General features: G+C 42.1%; 1 protein-coding gene across 3 annotated transcripts in view; it reads left to right on the forward strand.

The window, feature by feature from the left end:
- Window positions 1-17,007, forward strand: part of LOC137652422 (uncharacterized) — a 94,721-nt gene that overhangs the window by 73,993 nt on the left and 3,721 nt on the right. For 2 of the 3 annotated variants that reach the window (XM_068385823.1, XM_068385824.1), the window contains exons 6-10: window positions 715-742; window positions 1,166-1,226; window positions 4,526-5,235; window positions 5,875-5,929; window positions 6,362-6,563. In XM_068385823.1, coding sequence (XP_068241924.1) covers window positions 715-742; window positions 1,166-1,226; window positions 4,526-5,235; window positions 5,875-5,929; window positions 6,362-6,563 — 1,056 coding nt within the window. The remainder of the gene's footprint in view (window positions 1-714; window positions 743-1,165; window positions 1,227-4,525; window positions 5,236-5,874; window positions 5,930-6,361; window positions 6,564-17,007) is intronic. The other variant, XM_068385825.1, reaches the window with a different exon arrangement.

The raw sequence follows: 17,007 nt of genomic DNA on the forward strand, positions 1-17,007 counted from the left end.
GAGTTTTCAATAATAGAAAATAATTTTTTTGTGGAACATGGATTTTTATTGTAACGTTACTTTAGTTCAAAAATTTTTTTCTTCACATTACAAGGGGGGTTCCAGGTATGGATATTTTTTTAATATATGTCACTGTAGTCATGAAAGTTACCCTTTCATTTAATGAGACTTTTTGAGGTTGGGACTGACAAATACAGTATTAAATGAATGCATTTCCAAACAGTAGACCATTTGATTTACATAAACTAATGAGGGAAATTTGTCCTTTTAATTGGGTACCATCATCTGTGTGAATTTTCCAATCGTTTTTGAGAAGGTAAACATGAGTGGTAAAGTTTTATGACCTATAGCAATTCATCTTTTTGGCAAATTCCTCAATAGAGTTGTTTTATATGTTCTTTGTAATATATCAAGACATAAGTTCTCTTTATAGTGTATATTTGACTTTTATTTTAATGTTACTGATCTTAAATTATTTTATATTTTTTGTTCATTACTACTCTCAAATAGTTTATTTCCTTATCGTCTTTCCTCACTCGACTACTTTCCCTGTTGGAGCCCATTTTTCAACAAGGACTGTAGCTTAGTTAGTAGTAATGGTAACAAAAATAATTTATTTTTTGTAAACTGCATTAAATCTTATGACATTATCGAGCTATCTGTATAATCTAAATTCTGCAGTTTTGTTTTAATAAAGTCTTACTCTTATTTCAGAAAAAGGACATATATGAGAAAAGTAAAGGTAAGTGTTATATTTGTTTGTTTAATTTTGTTTCTCCACTGAAACAATAAATCATTTTTTATTCATAGATAAAACTAAGGGTGTTATCGTTGACCTTTGAATAATGTATACTACAGTATATCCTAATAGAGTACAATTATTACTCTTAAGAAAAGGCTTTCTGCTTAGAACTTCTAAATATATAACGATATATTTTTATAAAATTGAATAAATTTATTAAAATCCAGTAATTTGCTTGTAATTCTTATTTAAAAGTTTTCAAAATTGATATTTTACTTCAATAGAAGTATTGCTTATTACTATCTGTGGTTACCATTACTGTACAGTACTTAGACATGTCAGTTCCCTAGATGTATTATAAGGTAGAGGAAAATAATGTAAAGCAGTGTGGACCTAATCTAAAACTTTGCTTCTTATTTAAAGCTTCAGGAGACGTTCCAATGTTGGGGCGCAAAAAGAATACAGAGGTGCCCAAATATCCAGAGTAAGTAGCTTAATGTTTGTAATATTTTGTATGTTCTTATTTAGCATTTCAAAGATTTTTGTATACATGTAGATAGTATTAATGATTATTGTAAATTATTAATGTGATATAGTAGTTTGACACATGATTATTGACCCTCACAATGCATGCTTTCACATACTGTATAAAATTTGACATGTAGGATTTATTTATCCTTTTGTGAAATACTGTACAAACTATTGTCCTCTAGGTAGGGGAATAAGTTTCTAACATTAGCTGAACCACCGTTGTATAATTTTAACGAGCAGTTAAGCAACAGGTGGGGGCGAGGGTGGGAAGCTATGTCCCCTTATCTGTCAAAGTCTCTTAACATGAGTTTTCACATAGGTTTTTTGGCCACATCGAGTGCAAACGTACCAGTGGGCCATTATTCAAACTTTTCATCTTTGGGGTGGGGGGTAAAGTTCCTTTCTGCAGTCCAAAGGTGATATGAGACCACATGGAAAGGGTCCCCCCAATTAATTTTTACCAACCTGAACGTCCCACTTGGACATCACAAAATCCTTTTAGTTCTTGGAATCGTGAAGGTACACTCCCAGAAAGGGACTACACTCTTGAGCAAGGTAAAATCATTTTTAGGCAACAACTCCCTTATTGACACAACTGCTAATTTTACCATTTTGGTTAAGAAGAGAGTTTTCTGCCCAGGCACTGTCATTCCAACCACTGAAGCCTCAAGCAAACTTTGGTCGAGAAGGAAACTTCCTGCGTCTGATATTGCTTCTTCTAAGGTATTGAGAGCAGCATTGTATGACATCAGAACAACTACCTGGGGGTTAACTGTAGAAGGCCTCAGTCAAGGTTCTGATTCTCAAGAATGTATCTGCTGCCTTATAATCGGCAAAAAGATTAAGCAAGTAACATAGTCTCTCTGCCTTAGTTTCCCACTCTGAGAAGTGCAGGAGCTCCTTAGTCTAGTGCCATGGCACATGGCCAAACTCTGACAATGCCGGGGCATGACCTCAGGTTCGAGCCCTTCTCCAGGCTCGCTCTACATGAAGTGTTGAGTGGCAGAAAAAAAAAGAAGCCTTTGTGCCCTGTGAGGGGTCTGCAATGCTATATGAAGAAGACCCAACACATACCTAAGTGTTGGCAACTCTTCCTTAGCATGGGCAGAACCAAGAAAGAAGTGTCTAGAATACGATCTCTTACGGACTTCAGGAGTCGATCTGTATTGCATAAACCTCTTCTCATGAGGGATTTTAGGTATCAGTTAGGACTGGAACTCCAAAATCAAGGACTAGGCTCCACCCTTGCCTTTAAGGGTTGGATCATGCAGTCGGCCGGTTGTTGAAGGTTAGGGCATGTACATACCAGACTCCCTTCACGATGTTTATTCTAAAAAGATTACCCATAAATCTCTTGATGCCTTTGTGCTTGGTCTTGCTGTGGCTTCTCAAGTAGTAGTCCAGCAAGCATAGGTTCCATATGGAACGGCAAGCATCTTGTCTGTGGTAATGTATTGGTTTTAAGTCTGAATGAAGGTAGAATGACTGACTCTTCACCTCTTCTTTTGTGCTCCTATCTTAAGGACGAAACGGTCCAAGTGTTATTCGCTGGATCTGACTTGATGGTGGTAAACTACACTTCGTAGCTCCATTCCTTAGAACCTGGAGAAGATATCCTCTATCCTTCCCAGATGCAGATGAAAGGAAGGATGGTGGGATATATACTTACCTATTAGTCATCATATGCTAGGGGTATTATTCCGGACTGCTATCCCCTTTGGGGAAGGGATCCCTCCCTCAACCACATACCAATCTTCTTAGACAGGCTAGGCCTTATCAGCCTATCTATCCTAATGATAGACAGATAGGAGGTTGCTGGATTCTTCTCCTTTGCTCCTTCCTGTACAGGACCAGGTAGATTAACATTTCCAGGAAAGAAAAAGAGCTCACCAGTTCGGTTCTAGATGGACTTCCGACTCTTTAAGCAGCGAGTCTTCCTCTTAAAGGATAAAGGTCGATAGTTTGTATTTTGCACGGCAACAAGTCCTAAATTTTAAAAGTAATTTGTATTTTTCCCAGTCATACAAACTTGAATCCTTTAGGTATACTTCTCTCCTCAACCCTCTGTTAGTCTTGAGATGGAAGGTCATAAGTGAAGAGACTTCAACAGTTAAGGACTGGGCTCCTTGCCCTCGCTCTCACTTGTTTCTGAACTGCTCGTTAAAACAATTCAACGGACATGTAACTCACGTGGAAAATATATTTCCCTACCTAAAGCACTCAGGTTTGTATAGCTGGGAAAGATACACATTACTTTTAAATTGTTTGGTTTTTTATTAGTTTTAAGACAGTAGTGCATGCAGTTCTCATATTGATAATCTTTTGATTACTGTAGTATTTTATCTTTTCTGAAAGGGAATATTATATTTGAGGAAGTCTGAATACAAAGATTAGCAAAAAAAAAAAAAAAAAAATAACAATTCTGTAATGATTTTCTTATTCTACTCTAAGCTTTGTTTTACTTTCATTTTAAAGTATTATTTACATATAAAGCTTGATCGACAGTTCAGGGTTTTTTCCTTCTGATAAATACTGAAATGAAATCTGGTAATTAATGAAGTAACCTGTTGTGCAGTCTTTTACATACTCCATGGCCAATGCACATACAGTAGTATACACAATCATTTTTTGCTGTACTAATCTTATCCTCACTTGTGCTTTACTTATCACTTAATATCAGAGATTAATCTCTGTACTGAATCACTTTTAATAGTATCCCAGAATGAACCCCATCATATTGTAATTAGGGACTCTTAATTTTTGGTAATAGAAATATTCTTTAAAATATATACACAATTCTTACAATATAGAAAATATCAAACAAAATTATGCTTTTCTTTCTTTTTTAAGAGTACTGTACAGTATTAGTAGTCATTATTGTGAAAGAAATTATAGTTTAGTGTTTTGTACTGTAATGCATAAACATGTTCACTTACACTGGCAAAAGATATAAACAGTAGTATAATAAATTTTGGCCATTAAAAGTAATTTTCTAATATTATCTTGAGGAGGATGTTTTATCATCTTTGAAATTCATAGTTTCAGAACACACATTTTCTTACAAATATAGCAATCTAAAGTCATATCTTGCAATCAAGATATATGAACAATTAATTGGTGTATAATTTTATTTTGTAATTTTCTGAACAGAGTACCCTGCGATTTCTACTTTACACTGTATAATAGGTGATACTGTATATATCATAGTATAATTGAATCATAAGTCTTACTGTAGTTCTTCCATTTCTTCAGAGTGAGATATTATAATCAAAACCATTATTCAAGGAATGAGCTCGGCCCATATCGTGGGAGTGAAAAGACTCCCTACGCTAGGAGTGCTTACCCTGTTGATGATTATGCTCCTCGTCCAAAAAGTGACTTGGGTAGAACCGATGGTTACGCTCCCGCTCCATACACATGGGATCCTCCTGCAAGAGATGATAAAGATCCATATGCGATAGGAGCCAGAGATCCACATGTGAGAGATGATAGAGATCCTTACGCGAGAGAAGCTAGAGATCCATATGCAAGAGAAGGTAGTAGAGATCCATTTGCGAGAGAAGCTAGTAGAGATCCATATGTGAGAGAAGATAGTAGAGATCCAATTGCAAGAGAAGATAGTAGAGATCCATTTGCAAGAAAAAATAGTAGAGATCCATATGCGCGAGAAGTTACTAGAGATCCATACGCCAGAGAAAGTACAGATCCATACCCCAGAGAGAGTAGAGATCCATACCCCAGAGAAAGTAGAGATCCATTCGCAAAAGAAAGTAGGGATCCATACCCCAGAGAAAGTAGAGATCCATTCGCAAAAGAAAGTAGGGATCCATACGCCAGAGAAGATAGAGATCCATACGCGAAAGAAAGTAGGGATCCATATGCCAGAGAAGGTAAAGATCTATATTCAAGAGAGGATAGAGATCGTCGCCCAAAGGACTATTTGGATCGACGAGAAAAACGGGGTATGTATTCATCTTAAAGTAAAATGTAGTACCAGGTGTTATATAGAATTGAAACTTTGCAACATTATTCCCCTATTAGATTCGTTTTGCAAAGATTGTGTGTTCTTATTTTCATTTTGGTATCTTTTAGTTACACACTAGTCTCTCATCCTCAAGTGCCCCTCAATTCATTATGACATTCAATCTAGCACCACTCTCCATTCTTGTGCATCTCATAACCTTACTCTTACCCACATTAACTTGCAACTTCCTTCCCTCACACAACCTTCCAAATTCTGTTTATGGAAAATTATTATGACTTGAACTGGCTGTATTGTGCCTTTTGTTTTTCCTTCATATCCTCTAAGATTTTTTCAGTTTTATTTAGTGGTGTTTCCTATTACCATTGGATCATGAAACCATATTCAATTTCTCTTATTCAATTGCATATTCAAAAAGTCTGCTGAGTACTGTAAGATGTATTACTAGAAATGTATGGTTTTATTCAAATTGCCTCCTTGTCGTGAAGTTATCTTATTGAATTTTTAATCCTATCCATATATTGCGTTCCATTTTTATTCAAAATATTTTATCTAATTTTTATGAAATTATTAATTTTGTTTGGAGTACCTTTGCAGCTAATTGTGCCCCTTATTACAGGTTCACCAAGCAGATCGTCCTCTTCTGCAGATCGTTATCGGGAAAGTGGTCGTAGGTCAGTAAATTTGTTTTGTTTATCACTTTGTATTTGTGTCGGATTTAGAATTTCTTGAGAGATGAAAGGGCATACTCTCATTTGCAATGCCTGATTGTAGATTTTCTAAAATGTCCATTAGTATGGGAAAGTATTGTATAGTAATATACTTCCCACAGTTAACTTGAAATTTAATTTTTTGCCATTGGATACATTTTGATAATTATTGGTCATAAAAGTTTTTCACTATCGTTTAGTAATAACAATGATTAATAATTATTTTGTTCCTTCTGTATTCTATTATGGGTAAGTTTTGCAGGCAAGATTTTGGTCTTGTTGTTTGCACTCTAAGAGTGCATACATTGTGAATGAATATTGAAAGCATTTTATTTATGCTCTACTGGTATTGCTTAATTTATCTTGATAACAAAGTAAGCATCCTTCCATTTATAGGCGATCCCCAGAGCGCTTATATGGCACCACAGAGAAAAGGGATTCCCGTACAAGAGCTCCACCTAGAGTTCCATCTCCACCACCTGCAACATTAGTTCCACCAGCAAAAAAGCCAGCATTGGAGTTCCCTACACGAAGCATTCCTCTTGATGTTGATGTTAGCCTAGCTGGTGGCCCAGCAGCTGCTTTGATAATGAAGTTGGTAAGTTTATCAATATTTAATGTGTATACTTAGTACCTCTGAAGATCTATTTACTTTACGAATGCAACTATAAAGTCAACCCTCAATTTTTTCAGATTCTAGATTTGTGGTTTCAGTTACGTAATGAGATCCGTGAAGTACTTTGATTATTATCTTTGAGTTTTGGCAGCACACAGCGACTTATCTGTTAAGATTAATATACACCACATCATTCTTGTTCCACTCCTCTCCTCTCCTTTTTACTCCCCTTGCTATACTTTATACAGTACTCTATAGTGCTGTTTTAATAACATGATATTGTCCAGTATAACAGTGATAATAAACAATAATAATAGTATTAAAATGTAACTTGCAAACTTTTCTGCATTAAATCCATACCATAAAGATTTTACCAATAAACGTGAATAAGTAATGCTTGTACTGGAAGTATGTTTAAGTATGTTTGTTTTGGTATATATACAAACCCTCGTCCTTTATGTGGGATATACAATGGCGAAGCTAGAATAGGCCTATACGGCAGTTAAAATTTGTAACGAGGTATAAACAACCAACCAGTAGTTACCAGTCAGTAGAGGTAGAATCACCACCTCCCTGCTGGCTCGCAGATAAACCTCTTTGATTTCAGCTTTTGTTGTCAATGGACATTTTCACCTCTGGAGTGCTGCTTTGAACTAATTTTTTTTATTTTTTATTTGTTCCAACACGGAGTACTTACCTCGAACTACTTTCTTAGGAGTATCTGGGATCTCCTCCCAACCGACCAGAATTTTGTGTAGTTTACCCTACTCCCGTTTTCTTGTCAATGGACATTTTTCAATATTAAACTTACCCGATAATCATGTAGCTGTCAACTCCGTTGCCCGACAGAATTCTATGGAGGGATACGCCAGCTATCACAATACTAGAAGGGGGTGTACTTACCAGCGCCACCTGTGGCCAGGTACTCAATCATTTGTTGTTGACACCTCCTCAATTATTCCTCTGTCGTGCTTCCGGCTAGACGTTCTGGGATACGCTCATGGTCTTCGAGTTTATTCATGGATATTTGGTGAAGTATTCTCTTAGATTAACGGCTGTCGCATACTGGAATCCTTTTTATATTAGCTAGTTAGCTTTTATATAAACTCTGATTAACGGTTAATGAATTTTTGCTTGTTTTTGGATCACCCTTTGACTTACTCTTTGAAACAAGATGTCTGACGTTTCGCAAGCTCCCTCCCATAGACGATGTAGGTCTTGCAATAGGCGTATTCCGAAGGTCTCGGTAGATCCTCACACCGCTTGTTCTGACTGTAGGGACAGGCCCTGTCTATTAGAAAATCGGTGTGAGGAGTGCGCCGGACTTTCGGAATTGGATTTTGTACGTCTTTTAAAATATTCATCCAAGTTAGAGAGAACTAGAGCTAGGAGAAGTTCTTCTCACTCTTCTATGTTTTCCTCACCTCATGATCCCCTACCTTTTCCTACCCCTGTAGTGGCTACCCCCGAACCTACTGTGTGCCCTCCGCCTGATATGTCAACTGTTTTGCGTGCTATTCAGGCTTTAGGAGATAAAGTAGAATCAGTGGTAAGTGACCATAAGTCTCTGATGGCCGAGGTTAAAGAACTGAAGGTCAAGAGTGCAGTGGGTGGAAATAGTGCCAGTGCTGTGACGAGTGCTAGTGTCTGTGCAGTGCCAAGTGCTAGTGGTGCCAGTGTGGTGCGTGAGGATTTTTCTGTGCGAGCCAGTCGTTCTCCCAGTCCGGGACCTCTTGCAAGCTCCCATGCCCAGGGGAGAAGCAATGTCGAAGGGCTTAAGGGTTCGACAGGCCTTGTTAGGCGCACAGAATTATCCTCGGTGGTTGCGGGCGTGTCTTCCTTAGACCGTCACTCCCACCTGCAGACGATTGAGCCCGTCTTCTCGTCCGCTGATCTTCATGCAGGGAAGAAACGTTGGTCTCAGGTCTCGAGACCGCTTAAACGTAGAGTTCAGTCAGCGAGTGCTCAGCCAGGTTGCAGTCATTGGCTCAGCTCCGACTCGCCTCTGTCATCGGTCGACTGTACTCCGCCCAAGAGGAGTAAGGTTCTGCCTATACAGACCCCGACTGTGACTTTACCTCAGTCTGTTATCGTTTCTGCCGACCCCAAGTGGACCCTGCTTCAGTCCATGCAAGTTCAGCTTTCGGACTTGATGCGTGAGTGTCGGGCTGAGAGTGTTGCACCTCCTGCACTCCCTCCACCTGTTCTCGCTGCACCTGTGCTCGCCCAGCCTGCACCTGCTCCGCCTGTGCTCGCCCAGCCTGCACCTGCTCCGCCTGGTCGCAGCACCATCTGCCAGGCGTACGATGTTGAACCACTTTCGGAGTTTGCTGTTCACAGTGTTGTTCAGCCTCAGCCTTCTTTAAGGCAACCCTTGCTTTGGGATCAGGAGAGTTACACTCTTCCTCCTCCTCCTCTTGCTGCTCCACCAGTGGTGCAACTCTCGGTTGGGGTACAACAACCTCTCCCCTCCGTGAGTCTGTCTGCTCAACCAGCGCTGCACCGAGTTCAACCCTCATCTAGGCAAGCTCATCTACACCATGCACTTGCGCCTCAGGAGCCTCAGCTTGCTAGAACTTTACCTTGTTCTGCGCAGCCTCAACCTTCTCATGCTCCACTCATCTCTCAGGAACAGGAACGGACTACTCCGCCTCCGTCCTCCGCTCAGCTGGTGCAATCCTTGGGTGCAACTCTTGCTAGGAGTCAACCTCCTTCACCCTTGCACCTGCCTTCTGCTCCGACTGTTGTTCAGCCTATGCAGTCTGAACCTCAGGTTTTCCCTCAAGTTGAGGAAACCTCTGTTGTTGTTCCTACCCGTTCTGACTCTGCGGTTCAGCATTCTGGTCCTTTTGCTTCGCTACCTTCTGCTGATGAAGTGTCGGATGATGAGGAGGCACATCTTGATCCCTCATCAGACGTGGAGGAGTCTAAGCTTTCTCCATTGTCTGTTGATTTTAGAAAGGTCTTGGCTCTACTCAGGGAGCTTTACCCTGACCACTTCGTCTCTGCTGTTCCCCGCTCTCCTCCATCTGAGTTTTCGCTAGGCGTGCAACAAGCTAAGTCGAGCTATACTAAGCTTGTCCTAGCTAGATCCTCCAAGAGGGCCTTAAGGACCTTAGGGGAGTGGCTTCAGTCTAAACAACACCTGGGCAAGACTTCCTTCATGTTCCCTCCAACGAAGCTCGCATCGAAAGGTTGCGTTTGGTATGCCACAGGGGAAGCACCAGGCTTGGGAGTTCCTGCCTCTGCCCAGGCTGACTTCTCAAGTCTGGTGGACTCGCCTAGGAGGACTGCGATGAGACGCTCGAAGGTTTGTTGGACCTTCTCAGACCTGGATCATCTTCTGAAAGGGTTGTTCAGAGCTTTCGAAATGTTCAACTTTCTCGACTGGTGCCTGGGAGCCCTCAGCAAGAAAACATCTCCTGCGGACAAAGACTCTGCCATGTTAATTATGTCCTGCATGGATAAGGCTATCAGGGATGGATCGGGTGAGCTAGCGTCGTTATTTGTATCAGGGGTGTTGAAGAAAAGGGAACAACTGTGTACCTTCCTCTCAGCCAGCATTACACCGTGCCAGCGGTCACAGCTCCTTTTTGCTCCACTCTCAAAGTTCCTCTTTCCCGAGGAGCTAGTTAAGGACTTGTCGGCTGCCCTGATACAGAAGGACACGCACGATCTTGTAGCCTCATCGGCTCGTAAGTCTAAGGTTACCACCTCTGTCCCCAAGACTTATCGCTCTCCAGTGGCTGATACCCCGGCCACTAGGTTCATACCGCCCTTTCGTGGTAGAGCCCCCAGCCGAGGAAGCTCCCGTCCAGACTCTCACGGGCAAGTCTAAGAAAGGACCCAGGACATCTAAGGGAAAGCACTGACTCTCAGATTCTCCAGACAACAGTAGGAGCCAGGCTCAAGATCTTCTGGCAAGCCTGGGAGAAGAGAGGTGCAGACGCACAGTCTGTCAGTTGGCTGAGGTACGGTTACAGGATTCCATTCTGCCTCAAACCGCCTCTGACCACATCGCCCATCAACCTCTCTCCCAACTACAAAGAAGAGGACAAGAGGCTAGCATTGCAACAGGAGGTGTCGCTACTTGTGCAGAAGAAGGCAGTGGTTATAGTCCGGGACCATCAATCCCCGGGCTTCTACAACCGTCTCTTTCTTGTGGCCAAAAAGACAGGAGGTTGGAGACCGGTGCTGGACGTCAGCTCTCTCAACGAGTATGTCACCAAGCAGACGTTCACAATGGAGACGACCAAGTCGGTCTTAGCAGCGGTCAGACAGGAGGACTGGATGGTCTCGTTGGACTTGAAAGATGCATACTTTCACGTTCCCATTCATCCAGACTCCCAACCTTTCCTGAGATTCGTTTTCGGAAAGGTTGTCTATCAGTTCCAAGCCCTGTGTTTTGGCCTAAGCACAGCTCCTATGGTCTTTACTCATCTGATGAGGAATGTAGCGAAATTCCTGCACTTATCGAACATCAGAGCCTCCCTCTACCTAGACGACTGGCTGTTGAGAGCCTCCACGAGTCGTCGTTGTCTGGAGAACCTCTCTTGGACTTTAGATCTAATCAGAGACCTAGGTCTATTAGTCAATATAGAGAAATCTCAACTCATTCCCTCCCAATCCATTGTGTACCTGGGAATGGAGATTCAGAGTCGGGATTTTCGGGCTTTTCCATCGGCCCCCAGGATAAACCAAGCCCTACAGTGCATCATGAGCATGCTGAAGAGGAGCAATTGCTCAGTAAGACAGTGGATGAGTCTCACAGGGACCCTCTCATCTCTGGCCCTGTTTGTCGAGCTAGGGAGACTCCACCTCCGCCCTCTTCAATTCCATCTTGCAGCTCATTGGGACAAGGGCTCGACTCTAGAAGCAGTCTCTATCCCTATCAACCAAGAGATGAAGACCACTCTCCGGTGGTGGAAGCACAATCTTCTTCTCAAGGAGGGTCTATCATTGGCCATCCAGACCCCCCATCTTCATCTCTTCTCGGATGCATCGGACTCGGGCTGGGGTGCGACCTTGGACGGACGGGAATGCTCAGGAGTATGGAACAAGGAACAAGGATTACTCCACATCAACTGCAAGGAACTGTTAGCAGTCCATCTTGCCCTGTTGAACTTCAAGTCCCTCCTGCTAGGCAAAGTGGTGGAGGTGAATTCAGACAACACCACAGCCTTGGCTTACATCTCCAAGCAAGGAGGGACCCATTCGAGGAGCCTTTACGAGATCGCAAGGGACCTCCTCATTTGGTCAAGAGGTCTAAACCTCACACTGGTCACGAGGTTCATCCAGGGCGATATGAATGTTTCAGCGGATCGCCTCAGCAGAAGGAATCAGGTCATTCCCACGGAATGGACCCTCCACAAGAGTGTGTGCAACAGACTTTGGACGTTGTGGGGTCAACCTACCATAGACCTGTTTGCCACCTCCATCACCAAGAGACTTCCGCTTTATTGTTCCCCTGTTCCAGACCCTGCAGCGGTTCATGTAGATGCTTTTCTTCTGAACTGGTCCCATCTCGACCTGTACGCATTCCCTCCGTTCAAGATTATAAACAAAGTTCTGCAGAAATTCGTCTCGCACGAAGGGACACGGCTGACGCTGGTTGCTCCCCTTTGGCCTGCAAGAGAATGGTACACAGAGGTACGTCAATGGCTAGTCGACTTCCCCAGGACTCTACCTCTAAGAGTGGACCTTCTACGTCAACCACACGTAGACAGGTTTCACCCAAACCTCCACGCTCTTCGACTGACTGCCTTCAGACTGTCGAAAGATTCGCTAGAGCTAGAGGCTTTTCGAAGGAGGCAGCCAGTGCGATTGCCAGAGCTAGAAGAATTTCCACTCGTAGAGTCTACCAGTCTAAGTGGGAGGTCTTCCGAAGCTGGTGTAGAGCCAATTCAATATCCTCTACCAATACCTCTGTGATCCAAATAGCTGACTTCCTTCTTCATCTTAGGAATGAGAGATCCCTTTCAACATCTACGATTAAAGGGTATAGGAGCATGTTGGCCTCAGTCCTCCGCCACAGGGGTTTGGACCTGTCTTCCAACAAGGACCTTCAAGACATTCTCAAGTCTTTTGAGACGTCTAAAGAACGTCGTCTTTCCACTCCAGGCTGGAATCTGGACGTAGTCTTAAGGTTCCTTATGACATCTAGGTTCGAACCTCTCCAGTCAGCTTCCTTCAAGGATCTTACCCTCAAGACTGCTTTTCTCGTTTGCCTTGCAACAGCTAAGAGAGTCAGTGAGGTTCATGCCTTCAGCAAGAACATTGGTTTCACAACCGAATCAGCTACATGTTCTTTTCAGCTTGGATTCCTAGCAAAGAACGAGCTTCCTTCACGTCCTTGGCCTAGATCGTTCGAAATACCTAGCCTCTCCAACATGGTAGGTAACGAACTAGAGAGAGTTCTTTGCCCTGTCAGAGCTCTCAAATATTATCTGAAGAGGTCTAAACCTATTCGAGGACAGTCAGAAGCCTTATGGTGTGCCATCAAGAAACCCTCGAGACCCATGTCCAAGAATGGGCTTTCGTACTATATAAGGCTTCTGATCAGAGAAGCACATTCTCACTTAAAGGAGGAAGACCTTGCATTGCTGAAGGTAAGGACCCACGAAGTAAGAGCTGTAGCTACTTCGTTGGCCTTTAATAAAAACCGTTCTCTGCAGAGCATTATGGATGCAACCTATTGGAGGAGCAAGTCAGTGTTTGCATCATTTTATCTGAAAGATGTCCAGTCTCTTTACGAGAACTGCTACACCCTGGGACCATTCGTAGCAGCGAGTGCAGTAGTAGGTGAGGGCTCAGCCACTACATTCCCATAATCCCATAACCTTTTTAACCTTTCTCTTGAATACTTTTATTGTTGTTTTTATGGTTGTTACGGTAGGCTAAGAAGCCTTCCGCATCCTTGGATTTGGCGGGTGGTCTATTCATTCTTGAGAAGCGCCTGGGTTAAAGGTTTGGTAGAGGTCCTTTAGTAGGGTTGCAACCCCTTGTACTTTGGCACCTTTGGGTTGATTCAGCCTCCAAGAGGAACGCTGCGCTCAGTAAGGAAGACGAACTTTAAATAAAAGGCAGAGTAACGGTTCTATTCGACTTCCTTACCAGGTACTTATTATTTCATTGTTATTTGAGATAACTGTTATATGAAATTTGGGATACTTAGCTATCCTTTAATCATGTACACTGGTTTTCACCCACCTCCCTGGGTGTGAATCAGCTACATGATTATCGGGTAAGTTTAATATTGAAAAATGTTATTTTTATTAATAAAATAAATTTTTGAATATACTTACCCGATAATCATGATTTAATCGACCCTCCCTTTCCTCCCCAGAGAGAACCAGTGGACCGAGGAATAATTGAGGAGGTGTCAACAACAAATGATTGAGTACCTGGCCACAGGTGGCGCTGGTAAGTACACCCCCTTCTAGTATTGTGATAGCTGGCGTATCCCTCCATAGAATTCTGTCGGGCAACGGAGTTGACAGCTACATGATTATCGGGTAAGTATATTCAAAAATTTATTTTATTAATAAAAATAACATTTTCACCTCTAGAGTGCTGATTTGCACTAATTTTTTTATTTTCTATTTTCTATCATATATGGGTGTGTTTGCTGCAAGGAGGATGCCGGATGTGCAGGTGTCCCCAGGGCCAATGGACCATAAGTGTAGCACCTTTATGTCCAAGGAGTGGGTCATCTTTTGTGTCAACCTTGCATAGAACACTCCTGCAGCTAGGCCTCACCCTGCGACATGTGTCAAAAGTAGCCATCCTCCCATTTTCCCAGCACGCTCCCTTCTGACTTCCCCATCGATCTCCTTAGGAGCCCACTCAAGTAAGAGTGATGACCTTTTAACTTTATGGTAATCCTCAAGGCAGAGAGACCTGCTCGTTTCTCCTTTAGAAACAGGGGAGCCTTCCTTTTGAAGGGAGTCTGGTTTTCAGATGAACACATTACAACAGTTTTGCCCTCCAATGAAAAGCTGGTGAAGGCACTGGATCGGGACCTTAGGCAAGAGAGAGTTTTTGCTGTTCAAACTTACGGGAAAAAGTTTCACGAAGCAGCTCACTGCCTGTAGCTTCACTTCTGGAGGTTATCCAGCATCTCTGAAAGAAATGCTTTTTGAGACCGATTGCCGAGCAACTTTCAGGGTACCTTAGCAAGTACTCTACAGCAATTTATCAGGCAAAGTGGTCGCTTTTCTGTGATTGGTGTTGTAGAAGAAACATTGCTCCACTCGAGGCCACTATGCTACTGATTGCTGCATTTTTAGTTTTTCTGTAGAAAGAGAAACTTCTCTCAGTCACAGTGGTAAAAGGTTAACGCTCAGGCTTGAGCCTGGTATTTAGACTGGAGCGAATTAACCTCTCCTCGTGGGAACTCTTGCCTTTGATTAGAAGTTTCGGGCAGTCTTGCCTACCTCAGTAACTCAAACCCCCTCCTTGGGGGTTGTGTTAAAGGTTGTAAAGTTCCTAAAGTTAGCACCTTACGAAGTACTCAGCAAAGCACCAGACAAGAGACCTAACATTCAAACAGTATTCTTCTTAGTTCTAACATCATCAAAAGAATGAGTGAGCTACATGGTGTGTCTCATTTAGTGTTGCATTCCAGGAGCTGGGAAGATCTGACCTATTAATTTTTATCAGATTTCATAGCTAAGAACCAAAATCCATTAATTAATGATAACCGATTTGACTCCATTTCAATTTCAGCAATCAAGGAAGTAACTGATGATCCAAACAGTTTGTTACTTTGTTCTGTAAGGGCAGTCTGCCTTTGTTTAAAGAGGAATACGCCTTTTTGTCATAATACCACTAACTTGGTTGTAAGTACAGATCAAAACAAGAAGGGAGTAACCAAGAACACCATTTCTATTTTGTTACTATAAGCAATTATGAGAACATACAAATCTTTGAGAGAAATGTCATCTGGGGCCCCTCCCAAGGTTCATGATATACATGGTGTTGCCATAACCTTACCATTCTGTAAAAACCACTCAGTGGTACAGGTTCTCAGTGCTTGTGTCTAGAAAAGACACTACCTTTACTTAAAAGATTGTACCCACAGATCTTTGGACACATTCTCCTTATGTCCAGTGGTAGCTGCTCAGCAGATAGTTTAAAACCTATGCCCTTGCATGACACTTACCAATATGTCATATCATCAATTATTTTCTGTTTAATTGTGGTATGAGTGTAGAATGAATGGTGTCTTCCATTCTTTCTTTGGATCCTCCCTCCCATGGGAGTACCTATACATGTAAGAATATATATATATATATATATATATATATATATATATATATATATATATTTATATATATATATATATATATATATATATATATATATATGATATATTTATAATTATAAAAGTTTTTCTTACAAACCCTCGAACTTGAAGGGTTTTGGCTCTATAACTTACCTCTAGTTCATTTGAGGCTGCCATCATGACTTTGCCTCTCATTTGAGCCAGTCAAGATGGTCAAGGTTTTGGGTCAAGGGTCAGACAGACACCCAATTTTATCATCTGGTGTTCGTAAGCAGTACAGTACGAAGAACTAGTATGTTTTGTAGCAAAAGGTTTGGATTTTATGCTCCACCAGTGTGCTTTTCTTTGGTTGTAATTGTGTCTTAAAAAGGAGGGACGCCATCGGGACTATGTTCTCTCGACAAATTATGGCTGGAGACAGTGTGGCACTGAGGAATTCTAATGATATAGACCACCCTACTCTCTTTCCACATGCAGAAGTGGCCGCAACACTGGAAAAAGTTGAGAAATTTATTCAGGTATCCTTTTTAGGAAGAAAAACTGCATCACGCTTCTCGGCTTCCCCCCCCCCCCCATGCCTAGACCATCGCCAATGAAACAAGCTCCCCAGTGTTATCTGCTCCCCAAACGAGACCACACTCAACCATACAATAGACAGTCAGATCCCTCGGCTTCCTTTTGACGCTGAGGTAATCCCTTGTCTAGAAGGGACTGAAGACATAGATGTGCCCATTAGGGACGACAGGTCCCATGACTTACCACCAGTGGGAGCAATGCTTGCAAAGTCATTGGACGAGGGGGTAGGCCTACAGGGCAGAACCCTTGGTGGTTGAAGTGCTCCACTCAGGGTATCGCGTCCCTTTCCTTGACTGTTTCCCTCCTCTAACGAAGGCTCTGATGTTCTCATCGTGTTATTCGATGGGATTCCCCTGTGGCCCCACCTTGCTATGCTACTGATCATACTGGATGTTAATTAAACTAAGAAACATCATATCAAAGATTTATGGTAAGGTTCATCTTTTATTTCATCAAATATGTTTTCAGTTCGTAGATTAAAATACTCGCATACACAGTCCACATACGTATAGAAAAGGGATTTTGACGAAGGAAAAATCTATTTCTGGGCGAGGAACCTGTGTC

Source organism: Palaemon carinicauda, chromosome 13, assembly GCF_036898095.1.
Source record: "Palaemon carinicauda isolate YSFRI2023 chromosome 13, ASM3689809v2, whole genome shotgun sequence".
Lineage (NCBI taxonomy): Eukaryota > Metazoa > Arthropoda > Malacostraca > Decapoda > Palaemonidae > Palaemon > Palaemon carinicauda.